General features: G+C 37.5%; 1 protein-coding gene across 1 annotated transcript; it reads right to left on the reverse strand.

Annotated features, from left to right (window-relative positions):
* Nucleotides 1-30: 30 nt before the first annotated feature.
* On the reverse strand, nt 31-16,458 carry tnfsf12 (TNF superfamily member 12). The gene is made up of 6 exons (XM_059354752.1): nt 15,807-16,458; nt 13,711-13,792; nt 7,153-7,209; nt 6,977-7,000; nt 6,730-6,857; nt 31-1,081 (listed from the first exon to the last, which is right to left on the reverse strand). The coding sequence occupies exons 1-6, from the start codon at nt 15,978-15,980 to the stop codon at nt 806-808; spliced, it is 741 nt and encodes a 246-aa protein (XP_059210735.1). The 5' UTR covers nt 15,981-16,458; the 3' UTR covers nt 31-805.
* Between the last annotated feature and the right edge of the window lie 513 nt (nt 16,459-16,971).

A 16,971-nucleotide genomic window follows, 5' to 3' on the forward strand; every position in this document is an offset into this window, starting at 1 on the left:
TTGTGTTAAAAAAGACAGATAACAAAGACAGAAAAGAGAGACACAGCTATATTTGAATCTGTACGTTTTGCTTTTCAGAGAAATCAAGCCAATACTATACATACAAATACCTCACAATCAGATCTGACCTTATAGAAAAAAGGGCACAAATTCACATCCGCGGCATTTAAAAAATGTAAAAAGTAAAGTATGTGTGGTTTATATACAAAGTGTTTTAAAAAATGTAAAAAAAAAAGACTTTTCACACGCAAACACACATTGCATTTTAAAGATCAGGAATAAAATCAAGAAGAACTGTTTGATTCACACACAGATTGTATAAAATATCATTTTATAGTGTCTGTATAGATGTGACAGGCACCGGTGATATAAAAGTGGAAGGTGCATGCACAGCTTTACTGTCAGTCTTATAAAGAGAGTGTAAGCACGTTTTATTACATGATACGAAGGCGAAGAGGGACATCCAAGTATTTTTCTTTTTTATATGAAGCCCTTTTTATCTAGAGAGCAGCTTCCATCACATCTGTTCTCTCTGCAGACATCCACCCAGGCATTTAGTCCGCTTCAGGTCTCGCTTTTAATCCAAAAGTCTGCGATTCGCGTTCCAAAACAGCACAGCACAGCTGTCCAGAGAGCAGGAAAAAAAAAAAAATTCCACAACAACTTCCACAAAAAATGTCAGCTTTTGTCTTTTAATCTGTGGGAAGAGGCTGCGGGTTCGGGATGGGACGCCTCGAGAAGAAAACTCAGAATAAAAGAGTTAATTCAGCTGTTTCTCGGACGGGTCGGAGCGCCGCGAGCCTCCTCAGTTCACTTTGAAGATGCTGAAGATGTGCGGCGAGGCGGACGGGTTCCCCAGCGTGTGCAGCCTGAAGGAGGAGCCGGTGACGGCCTGCAGCTCGGTGCCGCGCTCCAGACGCAGCAGGCCCGACACCTGGCACGGCTTCAGGAAGTGGAAGGGGTGCGGGCCGGCGGACGGCGTGGTGCCGTAGCCCTCCATGCACTGCAGCTTCTGGGGCCGCTGGCCGCCGGTCACCACGTCCAGCTTCACGTACTGAGACTGCTGCTCGTTGAACAGCACCTGGGGAGACACACAGGGGAGTCAGCACGAGGGGTTTTTTATAATAATTTTGTCTTTTTATTGGTCACTTTGGGGTTTTTTTACATTTTGTTTCTTTTTTGGGCCATTTTGTGGTCAATTTGTGGTCAATTTGAGTCCTTTTTTACTTCATTTTATGTAATTTTTTGGTAATTTTGTCTTTTTTGCTTCATTTTATGTAATTTTTTGGTAATTTTGTCTTTTTTGCTTCATTTTATGTAATTTTTTGGTAATTTTGTCTTTTTTGCTTCATTTTATGTAATTTTTTGGTAATTTTGTCTTTTATTGCTTCATTTTATGTAATTTTTTGGTAATTTTGTGTATTTTTTTTAATAATTTTGTGTCTTTTTTAACTAATTTTATGTCTTTTTTAAATAATTTTGTGTCCTTTTTTAAATAATTTTGTGTCTTTTTTAATAATTTTGTGTCTTTTTAAGCAATTTTGTGTTTTTTTTTTGTCCTTTTGTGTCTTTTTTAATAATTTTGTGTCTTTTTAAGCAATTTTGTGTGTTTTTTTGGTCCTTTTGTGTCTTTTTTGGTCATTTGGTGTCTTTTTTTGGTCATTTTGTGTCTTTTTTTTGTGTCACGTCCAGCTTCACGTACTGAGACTGCTGCTCGTTGAACAGCACCTGGGGACGACACACAGGGGAGTCAGCACGAGGCTTTTTTGTAATAATTTTGTCTTTTTATTGGTCACTTTGGGTTTTTTTTTACATTTTGTTTCTCTTTTGGGCCATTTTGTGGTCAATTTGAGTCCTTTTTTGCTTCATTTTATGTAATTTTTTGGTAATTTTGTGTCTTTTTTAATAATTTTGTGTCTTTTTTAAATAATTTTATGTCTTTTTTAAATAATTTTGTGTCTTTTTTAAAATAATTTTGTGTCTTTTTAAGTAAATTTGTGTCTTTTTCGGTCATTTTGTGTCTTTTTAAGTAATTTTGTGTATTTTTTTGGTCATTTTGTGTCTTTTTGAGCAATTTTGTGTGTTTTTTTGGTCCTTTTGTGTCTTTTTGGGGTCATTTTGTGTCTTTTTAAGTGATTTTGTATATTTTTTTGGTCATTTGTGTCTTATTTTGGTCATTTTGTGTCTTTTTAAGTAATTTTGTGTATTTTTCTGGTCATTTTGTGTCTTTTTTTGTGTCATTTTGTGTCTTTTTTTGTGTCACGTCCAGCTTCACATACTGAGACTGCTGCTCGTTGAACAGCACCTGGGGAGACACACAGGATGAGTTGGTAGAGCGGTCACATAGTGAACGGAGGGTCGGTGGTTCGATTCCCGACCGTGACAGCCTACATGTCGCAGAGCAAGATACTGAACCACAAATGGCATCGGTGTGAGAATTAATTCCCAATGGTGGCAGGTGGCACCTTTTAAATCAGGGGTCTCAAACTCGCGGCCCGCGGGCCAATTGCGGCCCTCGTGACGATATTTTGTGGCCCCCACCTTGATATGAAAGTTTAATGTTAAAATTTTTTTTTTAATAATTTTGTCTTTTTTTAATAATTTTGTCTTTTTTTAATAATTTTGTCTTTTTTGGGGGGGAATTTTGTGTCTTTTTGTAGTAATTTTGTGTCTTTTTTTGGGTCATTTTGTGTCTTTTTAAATGATTTTGTGTCTTTTTGTAATAATTTTGTGTCTTTTTTGGTGATTTTGCGTATTTTTTAGTCATTTTGTGTCTTTTTTGGGGTAATTTTGTGTCTTTTTTGGGTCATTTTGTGTCTTTTTTAAAAAAAAGTTTTTGACTTTTTTGGTAATTCTGTGTATTTTTTGGTCAATTTGTGTCTTTTAAGTAATTTCGTTTTTTTTCTGTCATTTTGTGTCTTTTTTTGGTCATTTTGGTACTGCCTCCAGCGGCCCCCAGGTAATTTGAGTCTGAGACCCCTGGTTTAGGGCAGCCTCTGCCACCAGTATGAATGTGTGTTTGTGAATGGGTGAATGAGTCAGTCTGTAGTGTAAAGAGCTTTGAGTGGTCGCAAAGTGACTAGAAAAGTGCTATATAAGTGCAGGTCCATTTACTGCACTGTAACTTTTATCAGCTCACTTTAATTTTTAAAATTTTATATTTGAATACTTAACTCTATGGAGTTTTGGGCTATTTTGTCCATTTCTGAATCCTTTCCATCCTGCCTGTATAAACCACTTAAAAAATGTTTAAATGCCATGTTGGTATATTTTTTTCACCTATATGACCTGATAATAATAATTGATTTTTATTCTGACTTACTGGATCAACATTTTGAAGAAAAAACAACATAAATGTGATCTTGAGTAGCAATATATATATTTTTCCAGACTGAAAAGGGCCAGTAAATGACATTTTTAAAGCTTTTTGTGGTACAAAATGTCAAAGCTGTTTCCTTTGACAGATTAAAGCGTTGCTATTGGCTCCCTATACTCTTCCCTCTTTTTTAAAGTATCGCATCACTCAAAAACATGCACTGTAGAAATCTGACAGGACAAAAATGGGGATATTGCCTGAGGGCAACACCGTACCATAGAGGGTTAACACTGGAATAGAAATGTGGGAAAGAAATATTAAAATATCCTAGATAAATAAAACATAAATAAATAAACAAACCACAACCAAAACAAATAAAATAGACCTTCAGGCTCTGTTAACAAAACATTGCAATGAGATAATCATGATGTATTATTATTAGATTATTATTATCATATTGTACTATTAGTTTTTTTACTATTATTATTAAAATAACATATAAACAGCTGGAGTGGCTGCTTGGGAAATATAGTTTTTTTTGGCCTGTCAAACATCTGCAGCTTTACTTTAAACACAAAAAAGCACAAAAAGTCAAAATATTGAGTCTAGAAAAAAACCATTGTGTCCATTTTTATATATCAAACGATACGTCGATTTAGTAATTAGTAATTTAGTAATCTTTTTTTGGTCATTTTGTGTCTTTTTTTAGTCATTGTGTCTTTTTGTGTCTTCTTTTGGTCATTTTGTGTCTTTTGTTAGTCATTTTGTCTTTTTTTTGTAATTTTATGTCTTTTTGTGTCTTTTTTTGGTCATTTTGTGTCTTTTTTTAGTCATTTTGTGTCTTTCAGGCTCTGTTAACAAAACATTGCAATGAGATCATCATTAAGTATTATTATTAGATTATTATTATCATATTTTACTATTATTATTATTATTATTATTATTATTTTATTATTAGAATAACATATAAACAGCTGGAATGGCTGCTTGGGAAATTTTTCCCCAAGTTTTTTTGGCCTGTCAAACATCTGCAGCTTTACTTTAAACACAACACAAAAAAGCACAAAAAGTCAAAATATTGAGTCCAGAAAAAAAACGACCGTGTCCATTTTTATATATCGAACAATAAATCGATACATAGGAATTATGGTGACAGACACGAGGAGAACATGAGGAGAACCTGACCACCTCACAATTTCCAAACCCTCGCTATCATAACTCTCTTTCTTTCTTTCTTTCTTTCTTTCTTTCTTCTTTTGCGAGACTTTCTCCAGACCTCCGTCAGCCTGACAGGACCGAGGCCAGATTACCCCCAAATCTGATATCCACAAAACATGATCCTCACCAGTACAGCGTGACTGATGTTTGTACAAAATAAAAGCTTCTTTTTATGAAGCCGCATAAGCTATAATAATAAAAAACCTCCCCAGACTGTTGAGTTACTGTAGCTGCAAATATGAAATTAATCCAATCACCTCAGGGTGTAAGAAAGTGTATTTATGTATGTATGATGTTTTACTCTGCACTAAAGGTATATCACGTACCAACTAGAACATTTCTTCTGGGGAAATTCTGAAAGGGCCACGGGGCTGCGTTTTTAATATGGGAGCCAATAAGGCTGTTGGTGCGTGTTGGTGGATCATCTGTGCGTCCTACGCCCAAACTATAACTCTGACAGCTTTACCAGAGGATTGTGAGTGAGAAGACTAATTTTCCTACGTTTCTATGTATAAATTATTTCTGTAGAGTAGAATTTGCGGCCTGGAGCACAGTTTTAAAATTTATTTTTTGACAGTTTTTTCTCTCCCTCTACACTCTGGTGATGATGTCACACACTGTGACACAAACATTCCGTTTGTCCAAAAATGATTTCTCCAAAAATGATCATGGTCATTGAACAGGGATTGATAAAAAACTATATGACCTATCGAAACGTGGATTAATACACTGATACACAAGACTTGTGTCTACTGTTTAAAGTTCAAATGGAGTGGAGAAGAGGAAGAAGAAAAAATCTGATACTGTGGATTTTTTCTTCTTCCTCTTCTGAACGCAATTTCGTCTCGCTACTTTATCAAAACATGTGGTTTGATCGTGATCGGTGTGCTATTACTTTTCTCTACGGAATACTTACGTGGCGAAAAACTGGCCAAAATTTTACACTGTAGTGAATGGGACGGCCGAAAATAAATGAGCGAAAAAGGACAATAATTTTCAAACGTCTACTTCTCCGGCATAATTTCACCTAGATACTCCATTTAAACTTTAAACAGTAGACACAAGTCTTGTGTATCGGTGTATTAATCCACGTTTCGATAGGTCATATAGTTTTTTACCAATCCCTGTTCAATGACCATGATCATTTTTGGAGAAATTCTGAGATTATAATGGGTGTGTATTGCGCGGAATGTTCGTGTCACAGTGTGTGACATCATCGCCAGAGTGTAGAGGGAGAGAAAAAATTGTCAAAAAATAAATTTGAAAACTGCGCTCCAGGCCGCAAATTCCACTCTACAGAAATAATTTATACATAGAAACGTAGGAAAATTTGTCTTCTCACTCACAATCCTCTGGTAAAGCTGTCAGAGTTATAGTTTGGGCGTAGGACGCACAGATGATCCACCAACACGCACCAACAGCCTCATTGGCTCCCATATTAAAAACGCAGGAAGATTTCTGAAAGAAGGGAGATGTAACAGTTTTTTTAGATCGCTCTAACAAAGCCATTTTTTAATTTTATTAAAAAAAACCCCATATGTAGACGTTCAGGAAGAATTCAGGACACTCAAAGTGAAGTCGGATCAATGATAGGTATTATGGTTTTGCCAAAAATGCTTTCTGTTCGAGGACAGAAATTCCAGTCTGTCTACCTCTGGCTGCTGTCAATGTTCCGGAACATTCAGGTGTCAGTTAATTCTGTTGATTGCTCTGCTCTGATTGGTCCTTTGATCTTTGCTCTGATTACAGTTACAGATACACACACACACATGCACGAAAGCGCGCACACTCCTCAAGATACACGTGCTTCAAACACGCACGCACGCACGCACACACACACACACACACACACACACAGGTAACTTTATGCGATTTTCGTTACACACACAACTGTGCGTAAGCGCGCACACTCCTCCAGATACACGTTTCACACACACACACACACACACACACACACACACACACTTTGAGGTTAAAGGTCATAGGTTGCTGTTTAAATAAATACTTGAAAAGGAATGCTTGTTGTGCTCCTTGTATATTATATAGTATCATAACATTACTAGTATTAATTGTTTGAAATCTCTGAAGAATCTCATCATAGTGTACACACACCGGCAGTAGCCCCCGTGGCCCTTTCAGAATTTCCCCAGAGGAAATTTTCTAGTTATAAACTACAACTCCCAGCACGAACTCACCTGGCAGAACAGGAAGTAGACGCCGGCCCTCTCCACAGTGAAGGTGCCTTGTTCCTTGTTGTACCTCACCGCTTTACTCATATTCAGCGTCCTCTCCTCCCAGCCCTTTATCACGCCACCTTCTCCCACTGACACACACACACACACACACACACACACACACACACACACAGATCCACGGTTAATCATCTCATCGGCAAAAAAAGCTCCCAGATTATCTTCCATCCGTCACTTTTATGAGCCTTACCTTGCTGAGAGGAGACTTTGGTTACTGGTGGAAAGTAAAAAGAGACATTAAAAGAGAGAGAAAAAGGGGAAAGTCAATTAAGATTTTATGAGTGCAATCGTATAGGGGTATATGATTGAAACCACTTCAGCAGATGCTACACGAGACGGCTGTGAGGGATCTGCCAAGCCACTTACTCTCAAAATGAGACGCCGCTTTCTTTCCACTTCCATTCCTCCCTCGCAGCGCCCCCCCTTTCAGGAAAAGGAGAGACAGAATATGAATGGCAGAGAAAATGTGGTTTTTCTTGATAAAGCAATCATTCCCATCTGTGTCTGTCTAATAACACGGTGTGTTAATTTGCAGCCATTTAGATTCAACCTGGCTCTTTTTTTAACGCGGCGAGCAGATGGGCAAAGGATTTCCTGTCACGTGCTTCAATATATTTCCTCAAACTGTTATTTTCAGACGGGAGCGTGTGCCTTTTTGCCTGTGGGGGCTAATCTTAGTGCCAGCTGGTCGCAGTCATCGAGAAAATGCAGAGAAAGACGAGAGATTGACTGAAGGAGGATGGAGAGCTGTGTGTGTGTGTGTGTGTGTGTGTGTGTGTGTGTTCTTGTACTTCCCACATAGTGAGGACCACAACACGTTTTTAACCAACAGAGTGAGGACATTTTTGCAAAGTGAGGACATTTCAGCCGGTCCTCACTTCTTTAAAGGCTTTTTTGAGATTTCAGACTTTGTTTTAAGGGTTAACTCTATGGAGTCTTGGGCTATTTTGTCAATTTTTGAATGCAAAATGTGTTTTTTGTGTCTTTTTTTGTCATTTTGTGTCTTCTGTGGGTTTTTTTTGTCATTCTGTCTTCTCATTTTGTGTCTTTTTAAGTCATTGTGTGTCTTTTTTTGGTCATTTTGTGTCTTTTTTAGTCATTTTGTGTCTTTTTTTAGTCATTTTATGTATTTTTTTGTCATTTTGTCTTCTCATTTGGTGTCTTTTTTAGGCATTTTGTCTGTTTTTTTAGTCTTTATGTCTTTTTTGGTCATTTTGTGTCTTCTGTGTTTTATTTGGTCATTCTGTCTTCTCATTTTGTGTCTTTTTTAGTCATTTTGTGTCTTTTATAGTCATTTTATGTCTTTTGTTAGTCATATTGTGTCTTTTTTTAACCCTTTAGTCCAACATAAAATGTGATTTTGAATCTTTTTTTGACTTTCAAAACACTATCATGCTCAATAAAGAATTTCAAATGTTGCACCCAACAAATACCCCATTACAAAAAACTAAAACTAAAGAATAAAAAATAAAAAAATACTAAACTAAAACTAGCAAACTCACTCTAAAAACTAATTAAAACAAACTGAATTTGAAAACAAAAATTCGCAACAAAATTAAAACTTAAACTGATGAGAAATCCCAAACTATTATAACCTTGCAAGGGAATTCACTGTTACAATGAGGGTCCTCACAAAGATAGAAGTACAAGAATGTGTGTGTGTGTGTGTGTGTGTGTGTGTGTGTGTGCAGGCAAAGAAGAGATAGACAAGAGAAAAGTGAAAAGCATTCAACGAAGCCTCAGAAGACAAAGCTTAAGAACATTAAATAAGAGAAATGAAGTGCCGGAAAAAGCGAGTCAGAAGGTCTCTGGCTGCTCTGTGACCCAAAGAGTCGATTAAGAACAGAGTGAAGCAACAGCGACGGCCCCTGCTCGCATAAATACAATAAATAAAACACATCACTAAAAGGCCAGAGCTGCAGAATGCCGGCTCTTGTTACTCACTAAAGGTTTATTTTAGCTTCGCAATCTGGCCTACGGGGAGCGATTTCAAACACAGATACAACTCCAATACTGTACACTGTAAAAAACGTCTGTTGCTTTTACAGAAAATAAATGGCAGCTGTGGTTGCCAGAATAATTCTGCAAAAAAATACATTTTAAAGTTGTCGATTATACCGTCTTTTACTGCTAATTTAACAGGATGATGCTGCTTTTATACTAATTATTTATGCAGCATTTACATGCAGATTTTGCTTATTGTGCATGAGTAAATTAACATTCAGTTATTATTTATTGTACACTGAATACCAGTAAAATTTACAAGTTGTTCTGTAAAGTTGTTCACATATGTACTGTATTTTTTACTGTCTCATGAGATACAAAATGACCAAAAAAAGACACAAAATGAGCAAAAAGACACAAAAAATATTTTAAAAAAGACACAAAATTTTTACAAAAAGACACAAAATTACCAAAAAAGACACAAAATTACAAAAACTGACACAAAATGACCAAAAAAGGACACACAATTATTAAAAAAGACACAAAATTACCAAAAAAAGGACACAATATTACTAAAAAAAACTACTGTATTTTTTTTGTAGAATTATTCTGGTAACCACAGCTGCCTTTTTTTTCTGTAAAAGCAACAGAATATTTTTTACAGTGTATAATAAATAATAACTGAATGTTAATTTCCTAATGCACAATAGGCAAAATCTGCATGTAAATGTTGCATAAATAATTAGTATAAAAGCAGCATCATCCTGTTACATTAGCAGTAAAGGACGCTATAATCTACAACTTTAAAAAAAAAAAAAATTTTAATTACTACAGTTTTAGGATGTAAAATTTGGTCTTTTTGTCTGTTGTTGTGTCTTTTTTAGTCATTTTGTGTCTTTTTTCAGTCATTTTATGTCTTTTTTTTAGTCCTTTAGTCCAACATAAAATGTGATTTTGAATCTTTTTTTACTTTTAAAACACTATCATGCTCAATAAAGAATTTTAGGATGTAAAATGTACAAGTTGTTCTGTGAAGTTGTTTACATATGTACTGTATTTTTTTACGGAAATATTCTGGTAACCTCAGGTGCCAGTTTTTTTCTGTAAAAAAAAAAACGGGACATTTTTACAGTGTATGTATTAACCCTTCATCGGGCGAAGAACCGTGTTTGGTATCTTCAGCGGATATCCAAAATAAAAGATAAAAATATTTTGAGAAAAAAGTTGCACATTTGCTAGATTAATGTGGCAAATCTACAAGAAAAAAAGTCGCAGATTTATGAGATTTAAAGTGTCAAATCTGCATGAAAAAGTCGCATATTTAAAGTGGCAAATCTGCGTGAAAAAAGTTGCAGATTTTAGAGATTTAAAGTGGCGAATTTGCAAGAAAAAAAGTTGCAGATTTAAATTTTAAAGTGTCAAATCTGTGCGAAAAAAGTCACAGATTTAAGAGACTTAAAGTGTCAAATTTGCATGAAAAAAGTCGCAGATTTACAAGAAAAAAGTTTGGAAAAAAAAAAAAAATTCTCGTCGATTTGCTGCTTTAATCTCGTAAATTTGTTTCTCAAAATATTCCCCCCTCCCCGGGTCCGCATGTGTTTTTTTTGCACATTCGATCCTCCAATATTCTCTCGGGGTGAAATGAGTGTCCTATTAAGGGTTAACTGAGAAATACATTCTTTATGTTCCAGCCAAACACCGGGGCCCCTGCCATCATGCAGGAATATTAAGTCCCTGCTAAAATAACTCGCAGGTGGGTGACCCTGTAGATTTAGGATTTGCTATGGGCGAGCGTAAAGCCCTCAGGCTGGCCGGCGTTTCCTGACTGAAGCTGTCAGTCACCAGGAGAGAACATAACAGCAGTGTCCTGCTGGAAATCACTCTCCACAAACTGGAAAAAGATGTTTTCAGGCTCTTTTATTCCCGTCGATAGTGGTGAATTTCTGAACGCTGTTTAATGCGTTTTGGAAGACGGAGGCAGATATCAGGTTGTGCAGGAGAAAGCTGATATCTGCAGGATATCAGTGTTATTGATTTAAACTTGGAAATGTCTCATTGAAGAATTCATACAAGCCAATATTCAGTTCCTGATAGATGTTCTCCGTCTGTCTGACTAGAGCAGGGGTCTCAAACTCAGATTACCTGGGGGCCGCTGAGGCAGTATCAAATGACCAAAAAAGACACAAAATGACCAAAAAAAGACACAGAATTACCAAAAAGACACAGAAATATTTAAAAAGACACAAAATTACCCAAAAAAGACACAAAATGACCAAAAAAATACACAAAATTACTAAAAAAAGACACAAAATTATCAAAAAAAGACAAAATTATTACAAAAAAAGACACAAAATGACCAAAAAAGACACGAAATGACCAAAAAAAGACTCAGAATTACCAAAAAGACACAGAAATATTTAAAAAGACACAAAATTACCCAAAAAGACACAAAATGAGCAAAAAAAAATACACAAAATTACTAAAAAAAGACAAAAAAAATTACAAAAAGACACAAAATTACAAAAAAAAGACAAAAAAATATTACAAAAAGACACAAAATTACAAAAAATATTACAAAAAGACACAAAATTACAAAAAAAAAGACAAAATTATCAAAAAAAGACAAAATTATTACAAAAAGATAAAAAAAAGGCACAAAATTACTAAAAAAAGACACAGAATTACTATTAAAAAAAGACACAAAATGGTTTTTATTCCCATCGATAGTGAGTTTCTGAACGCTGTTTAATGTTCTGGAGGACGGAGGCAGATATCAGGTTGTGCAGGAGGAAGCTGATATCTGCAGATATCAGTGTTGGTGTTCTGGCTCGACGCTCCGCTCTAAATGAATCCGTTTGTCAAATCTGGACATTCAAACCTCGACTGGATCAGCATGAAGCATCTGAAGAGTTCACTATAAATAATATCAAACTGAAACTGGCCTCATGGAGCTACAGCCAGAACATTAGAGGTACATTTACAGTCGGGCTCCACGCTGCTTTGTTTTAATTTAATTCTAAATATTTTATCTGCTTGTTTTTAGTCTACATATGATTCTTTTAAATGCCTTTAATATTTTGTGTAAAGCACTTTGAATGCCCTGTTGTTGAAAGGTTTTATCCTAATAAAAGTGCCTTGCATTGTCACCATAACACACTTTTGAAAATGATATATTTTCATCGACACTTTTTAGTTTTTATAGTAATTTTGTGTCTTTTTTTAGTAATTTTGTCTTTTTTAGTTATTTTGTGTCTTTTTTTTGGTCATTTTGTGTCTTTTTTAGTAATTTTGTGTCTTTATTAGTTATTTTGTGTCTTTTTTTTGTCATTTTGTGTCTTTTTTAGTAATTTTGTCTTTTTTTAGTTATTTTGTGTCTTTTTTTTGGTCATTTTGTGTCTTTTTCTAGTCATTTTGAGTCTTTTTTTGGTGATTTTGTTTCTGTTGTTGTGTCTTTTTTAGTTACTTTGTGCCTTCTGTGATTTTTTGGTCATTCTGTCTTCTCATTTTGTGTCTTTTTTAGTAATTTTGTGATTTTTTGGTCATTTTGTGTCTTTTTAGGTCATTTTGTGTCTGTTGTGTCTTTTTTTTGTCATTTTGTGCCTTCTGTGGGTTTTTTTGTCATTCTGTCTTCTCATTTTGTGTCTTTTTTTTAGTAATTTTGTGTCTTTTTTAGTAATTTTGTGTCTTTTTTTTTGTCATTTTGTGTCTTTTTTTAGTCATTTTGTGTCTTTTTTTGTCATTTTGTGTCTTTTTTTGTCATTTTGTGCCTTCTGTGTGTCCTTTTTTGGTCATTCTGTGTCTTTCTTTGTCATTTTGTGTATTTTTTTAGTCATTTTGTGTCTTTTTCTATCATTTAGTGTCTCCTCTGCAGGATATCAGTGTTGGTATTCTGGCTCGACGCTCCGCTCTCTAAATGAATCCGTTTGTCAAATCTGGACATTCATGCCTCGACTGGATCAGCATGAAGCATCTGAAGGGTTCACTCCCGGACACAATGTGAAACAATCGAGCGATCCCGTGATGGTGACGCAAGCACAGGCTATAAATACTGCAATGATAGGTCATCAAATATCACCGCTTTCACAACAAATCATAGCTGTGTCAGTCGTGTGCTCGGAGGGGGGGGAGGGGAAAAAAAAATCAATTTCATTGCCCAAAAGCGTGCAACAAGCCCTGGCTCCCGCTGCAGCTGGTTTCTGGGCTCCGGGGCCGTTCTGGTCAGACCTGTAATTTCTGAAACAGTCATCCAGCTGCCTACTTTTTCCTGTGTCAACTTTTAGCAGCGGGCTGTGCCTGCGGCCCGCGAGACCCGACCAAAGTGGCATGTGGGCCAAGACTGGCCAGCGTTTGTGTTAAATGTTCTTCCCAAAAAAAACAACAGGGCACAGTTGGTAAGTATTGTGTCTGTGGTGATGTGGGGCGGCTGAAAAGCAGAAAAACTTCGACATGTTGTCAAGAAAAAGCAGCTGTGGAGGATTGTGATTTGCAGTACCATCTCTTTTGACTTGTTTGGTCATTTTGTGTCTTTTTTAGTCATTTAGTGTCTTTTTTTGGTCATTTTGTGTCTTTTGTGGGGGGTTTTGTCATTCTGTCTTCTCATTTTGTGTCTTTTTTTGTCATTTTGTGTCTTTTTTTGTGTCATTTTATGTCTTTTTTTTAATCATTTTATGTATTTTTTTGTCATTTTGTGTCTTCTGTGTTTTTTTTGTTGTCATTCTGTCTTCTAATTTTGTGTCTTTTTTTAGTCATTCTGTGTCTTTTTTGGTCATGTTGTGTCTTCTGTGTTTTTGTTGTCATTCTGTCTTCTCATTTTGTGTCTCTTTTAGTCATTGTGTGTCTTTTTTTGGTCATTTTGTGTCTTTTTTAGTCATTGTGTGTCTTTTTTTGGTCATTTTGTGTCTTTTTTGTCATTTTGTGTCTTTTTTTTAGGTCATTTTGTGTCTTTTTTAGTCATTTTATGTCTTTATGTCTTTGCAGTACCATCTCTCTTGACTCTCTGGCCCACCAGCAGCTCTCTCTTCTCCAGAATCAGCTGCACAATGGCCTTCCTCTGTGTGTTGACCTGTTGAAAGAGAGAGAAAAAACGCACTATTAACCAACGTCCAATAAGTTTATTATGACTTTTTTCTGGCACGGGTCCCACGCAGCCACAGACGGCCTCTTCCAGCCAGCCAGCCACATAAACAGGCTCGTCTTTTCCAGTATGCTGCCTGCTGCCATGCTAGCTTTAGAATAGGTCGACCACTTCCTCAGAAGTCGGTTGCGACACCTAATGCGTGTTTTTAGTGCTTTGCATTCCTCACATCTTTACCCCCCTTTCTGAGAAAGACATTTTTGTCAAGCCAGCAAAGTTTTAAACTTGGCTGGGGGCCAGAGAATGACCGAAGGAGGCCTATATATGAAGTAAGAGGACTAGTGGCTCGGGGAAAGTGTGTTTAAATTTACTGCTACTGTGGAAATGGAGGCAGCGAGCTGCTCTCCGCTCTGCAGACGCTCACTCACTGGCTCTCATCAGGAGTTGGCCAACGGTCAAATGGACAGAACGGGGCCCCTTGGGAAGGGCTCCAGCATCAACACTCCACGTGTCCAACTTTGGGGGTGTTTGTGCATGTGTGTGTGTGTGTGTGTGTGTGTGTGTGTGTGTGTGTGTGTGTGTGTGTGTGTGTGAGTGCAGGTCTGTCAACATGATACACAGCCAACCTGTCCTCCTGATCTCAAATCCAGTGCAACCTGGTTTTGTAAATACTGTGAACTTGAAACCAGAAGAATTTCCATCAGCTCCTTTTGGCTGCTTCTCGAGAAATAATTTGCCTTGTGATGCAACCTGGTGCTGCAGACGAACACTCGCTGCAAGTGCAAGAAGTCTTAAAAGTGCACTTTGCATGAGACTGCACAGAGTTCAGGGCAGATTTCCTGCACTGTTTGCACTAGGGCTGTCAAAAATGTTGTATCCTGATACGATACTCATTCTCAAAAGTATCGAGTATCTGAAGCTTGTTATCATAGTTGCAGTTTCTTTTTTGCACAACTGTTTTTTATTATAAATATTTAACCTGTGGTTCTGTTCATTTTTACATGTTGCATTGCCCTACTGTTTACTAGGGTTGTCAAAAGTATCGATACTCAAAAAAGTATCGATACTAAAACGTTGTATCCGGATACGATACTCATTATCAAAAGTATCGATACCTACCCAAGGAATGAACACTAAAGTTAAGTTATTGTCATTTTTTTAATCAAGCTTGCCTAATATTGTGCACAGCATACAACCTCTAAATATTGTTCTAATTGTTATTGTTTATTGTATTTATTTATTTTCTGCACTACCTCAGACCTGAAGCTTGTTATCATAGTTGCAGTTTCTTCTTGCACAACTGTTCTTTATTATAAATATTTAACCTGTGGTTCTGTTCATTTTTACATGTTGCATTTTTCTTGTTAATAAAAATATTTCTGTAAAATTTTGGGGTCTTTGTTTTTATCCTTGTGGTATCGAAAATGGTATCGAGTATCGGATATTGTAGTATCGTGACAGCCCTACTGTTTACCCAGACTCGTGCACCAGAAGTGACTCTGCATGTTGCAAATCTTGACACTTGCCACACTTTATCAGCCGGCCTGCTTCACGCCTCCAGCCTCTGTGCACTCACTTGGGCATAAAGTGCTCGCAAGGCAAATAGTTGAGGCTTTCCAGTAAATTGAGATAAAACTGGAGCACAACTGGCACCAGAGTAATTAAACATGGCGGGGGGAGCGGAGGGGGGCTGGACGAAAATAAGCAGTAACTCCACACAACCTGACTGCACTTATTGGTAAGCAATAAAAGTGCCAAGCAGAGAAATGGTGCAATAGAATTGAGTACGTGCAAAGTGGGAGAGAAAAGGGGGGGCGAAGTGTGGAATTGCATTTTTCCAAACCCCCCGCGAAGATTCCCGTAACCGCAGCCACACAAAAAAGTTACATAACAAACACTTAACGGTCTGTAATAGTTGCAGGCGAGTAAATATTATTGTTGGTACAAGTATGCATGCTACGCTATGCGTGCTTTTCTTCTGCTTCCAAAGTGTGATACGAACCTGCTCCATTCGGTCCTGCAGGATCTTAAAGGACTGGGACAGGTCCCGAGTCTGTCGCCAGGTCCACGCCGTGAACAGCGCGCTGCATGCGGCCAGAGACAGAGCCACCAGGGCCAGGGACGCCCAGACGACCCGCAGCTTGCGCACTCGCCTCCTCTGCAGAATCCGATGCATGTTGGTGCAGACTGCACTGCTACTCACCGCCGCAGACCATCAGAAAGCCTCCACTCCAACTTCATTCCAGCAGAGCATGAAGTCCCTGCAGAAGCCTGTCTGTCCAGATGTCCATTTTGGGGGAGAAAAGACGCGCGAGTGCACAAACTTTAGATTTTTTGTTGTTTGTTTTGTAGATCTTTCTGTCTGATTCTCGGCTTGTCTGACAGATGATAAGAGCTTTTAACGCAACAAAATATCCGATCTGTGCTGCTCCTCCTCACAGATCAAAGCAACCATCCTCCGTTGCCTCCAAATGCAAGAAAACTGCAACTCTCGCACATCAACTGTTGCATCCTTCTGCTTGTGATTCGTTGACTCAGCTCTCTTGTCTTCCCTTTAAACAGCGCGCTGGGGGGTCACTCTATTAGACAGACACACTGAGCACACATGAACTCTCTCCCACTCTCTCTCTCTCTCTCTCTCTCTCTCTTTCTCTCTCTCCCTATGTCTGTCTCTCTCTCTGTCTGTGTCTCTCTCTCTCTCTCACACACACACACACACACACACACACACATATATATATTTATATCTACAGGCTTGGTGGAGGTGAAGTTTCTGCGCTCTGCTGCAGAGATCCGAGCGCGCATCCGCCGTAAAAACCCGCCGAGGTGACGACGAGGTGAGCAGCCAGAAAAACACTGGAGTGCTTCCTCTGCTGCTCCACTTCATCAACTTGCATGCTCTGAAAATATGTGCCAGTCACGCGTGTAACGGCTCCGTTTGTGGCCACACGGTGGCGGTAGTGCATCGGTAATAAATGGTGCGTTCACTGTACGTCCAGTGAACCATCAACAGGCGCACCAGTGACTGATATTAATCCCAATAGCCAATTTATTACTAAAATATGAAAGGAAATCTCTCAAACATAGTGATGGTTACTTTGCCTTCAGCTTGTTCCTGGTTTTATATTTCTTCTTGTTTAAAATGTTAATATTTTTATATAGTTATT

Source organism: Centropristis striata, chromosome 17 (assembly GCF_030273125.1).
Source record: "Centropristis striata isolate RG_2023a ecotype Rhode Island chromosome 17, C.striata_1.0, whole genome shotgun sequence".
In the NCBI taxonomy this organism is placed as follows: Eukaryota; Metazoa; Chordata; class Actinopteri; order Perciformes; family Serranidae; genus Centropristis; species Centropristis striata.

Excerpts from the sequence above, each read along its gene's own strand:
- tnfsf12 (XM_059354752.1), bottom strand. The coding sequence starts at position 15,980 with ATGCATCGGATTCTGCAGAGGAGGCGAGTGCGCAAGCTGCGGGTCGTC. Across the intron at positions 7,210-13,710 it reads CCAGAGAGTCAAGAGAGATG|GGGGGGCGCTGCGAGGGAGG; the intron begins GTACTGCAAAGA and ends TTTTCCTGAAAG. Across the intron at positions 1,082-6,729 it reads TCTACTTCCTGTTCTGCCAG|GTGCTGTTCAACGAGCAGCA; the intron begins GTGAGTTCGTGC and ends GTGTCTCCCCAG.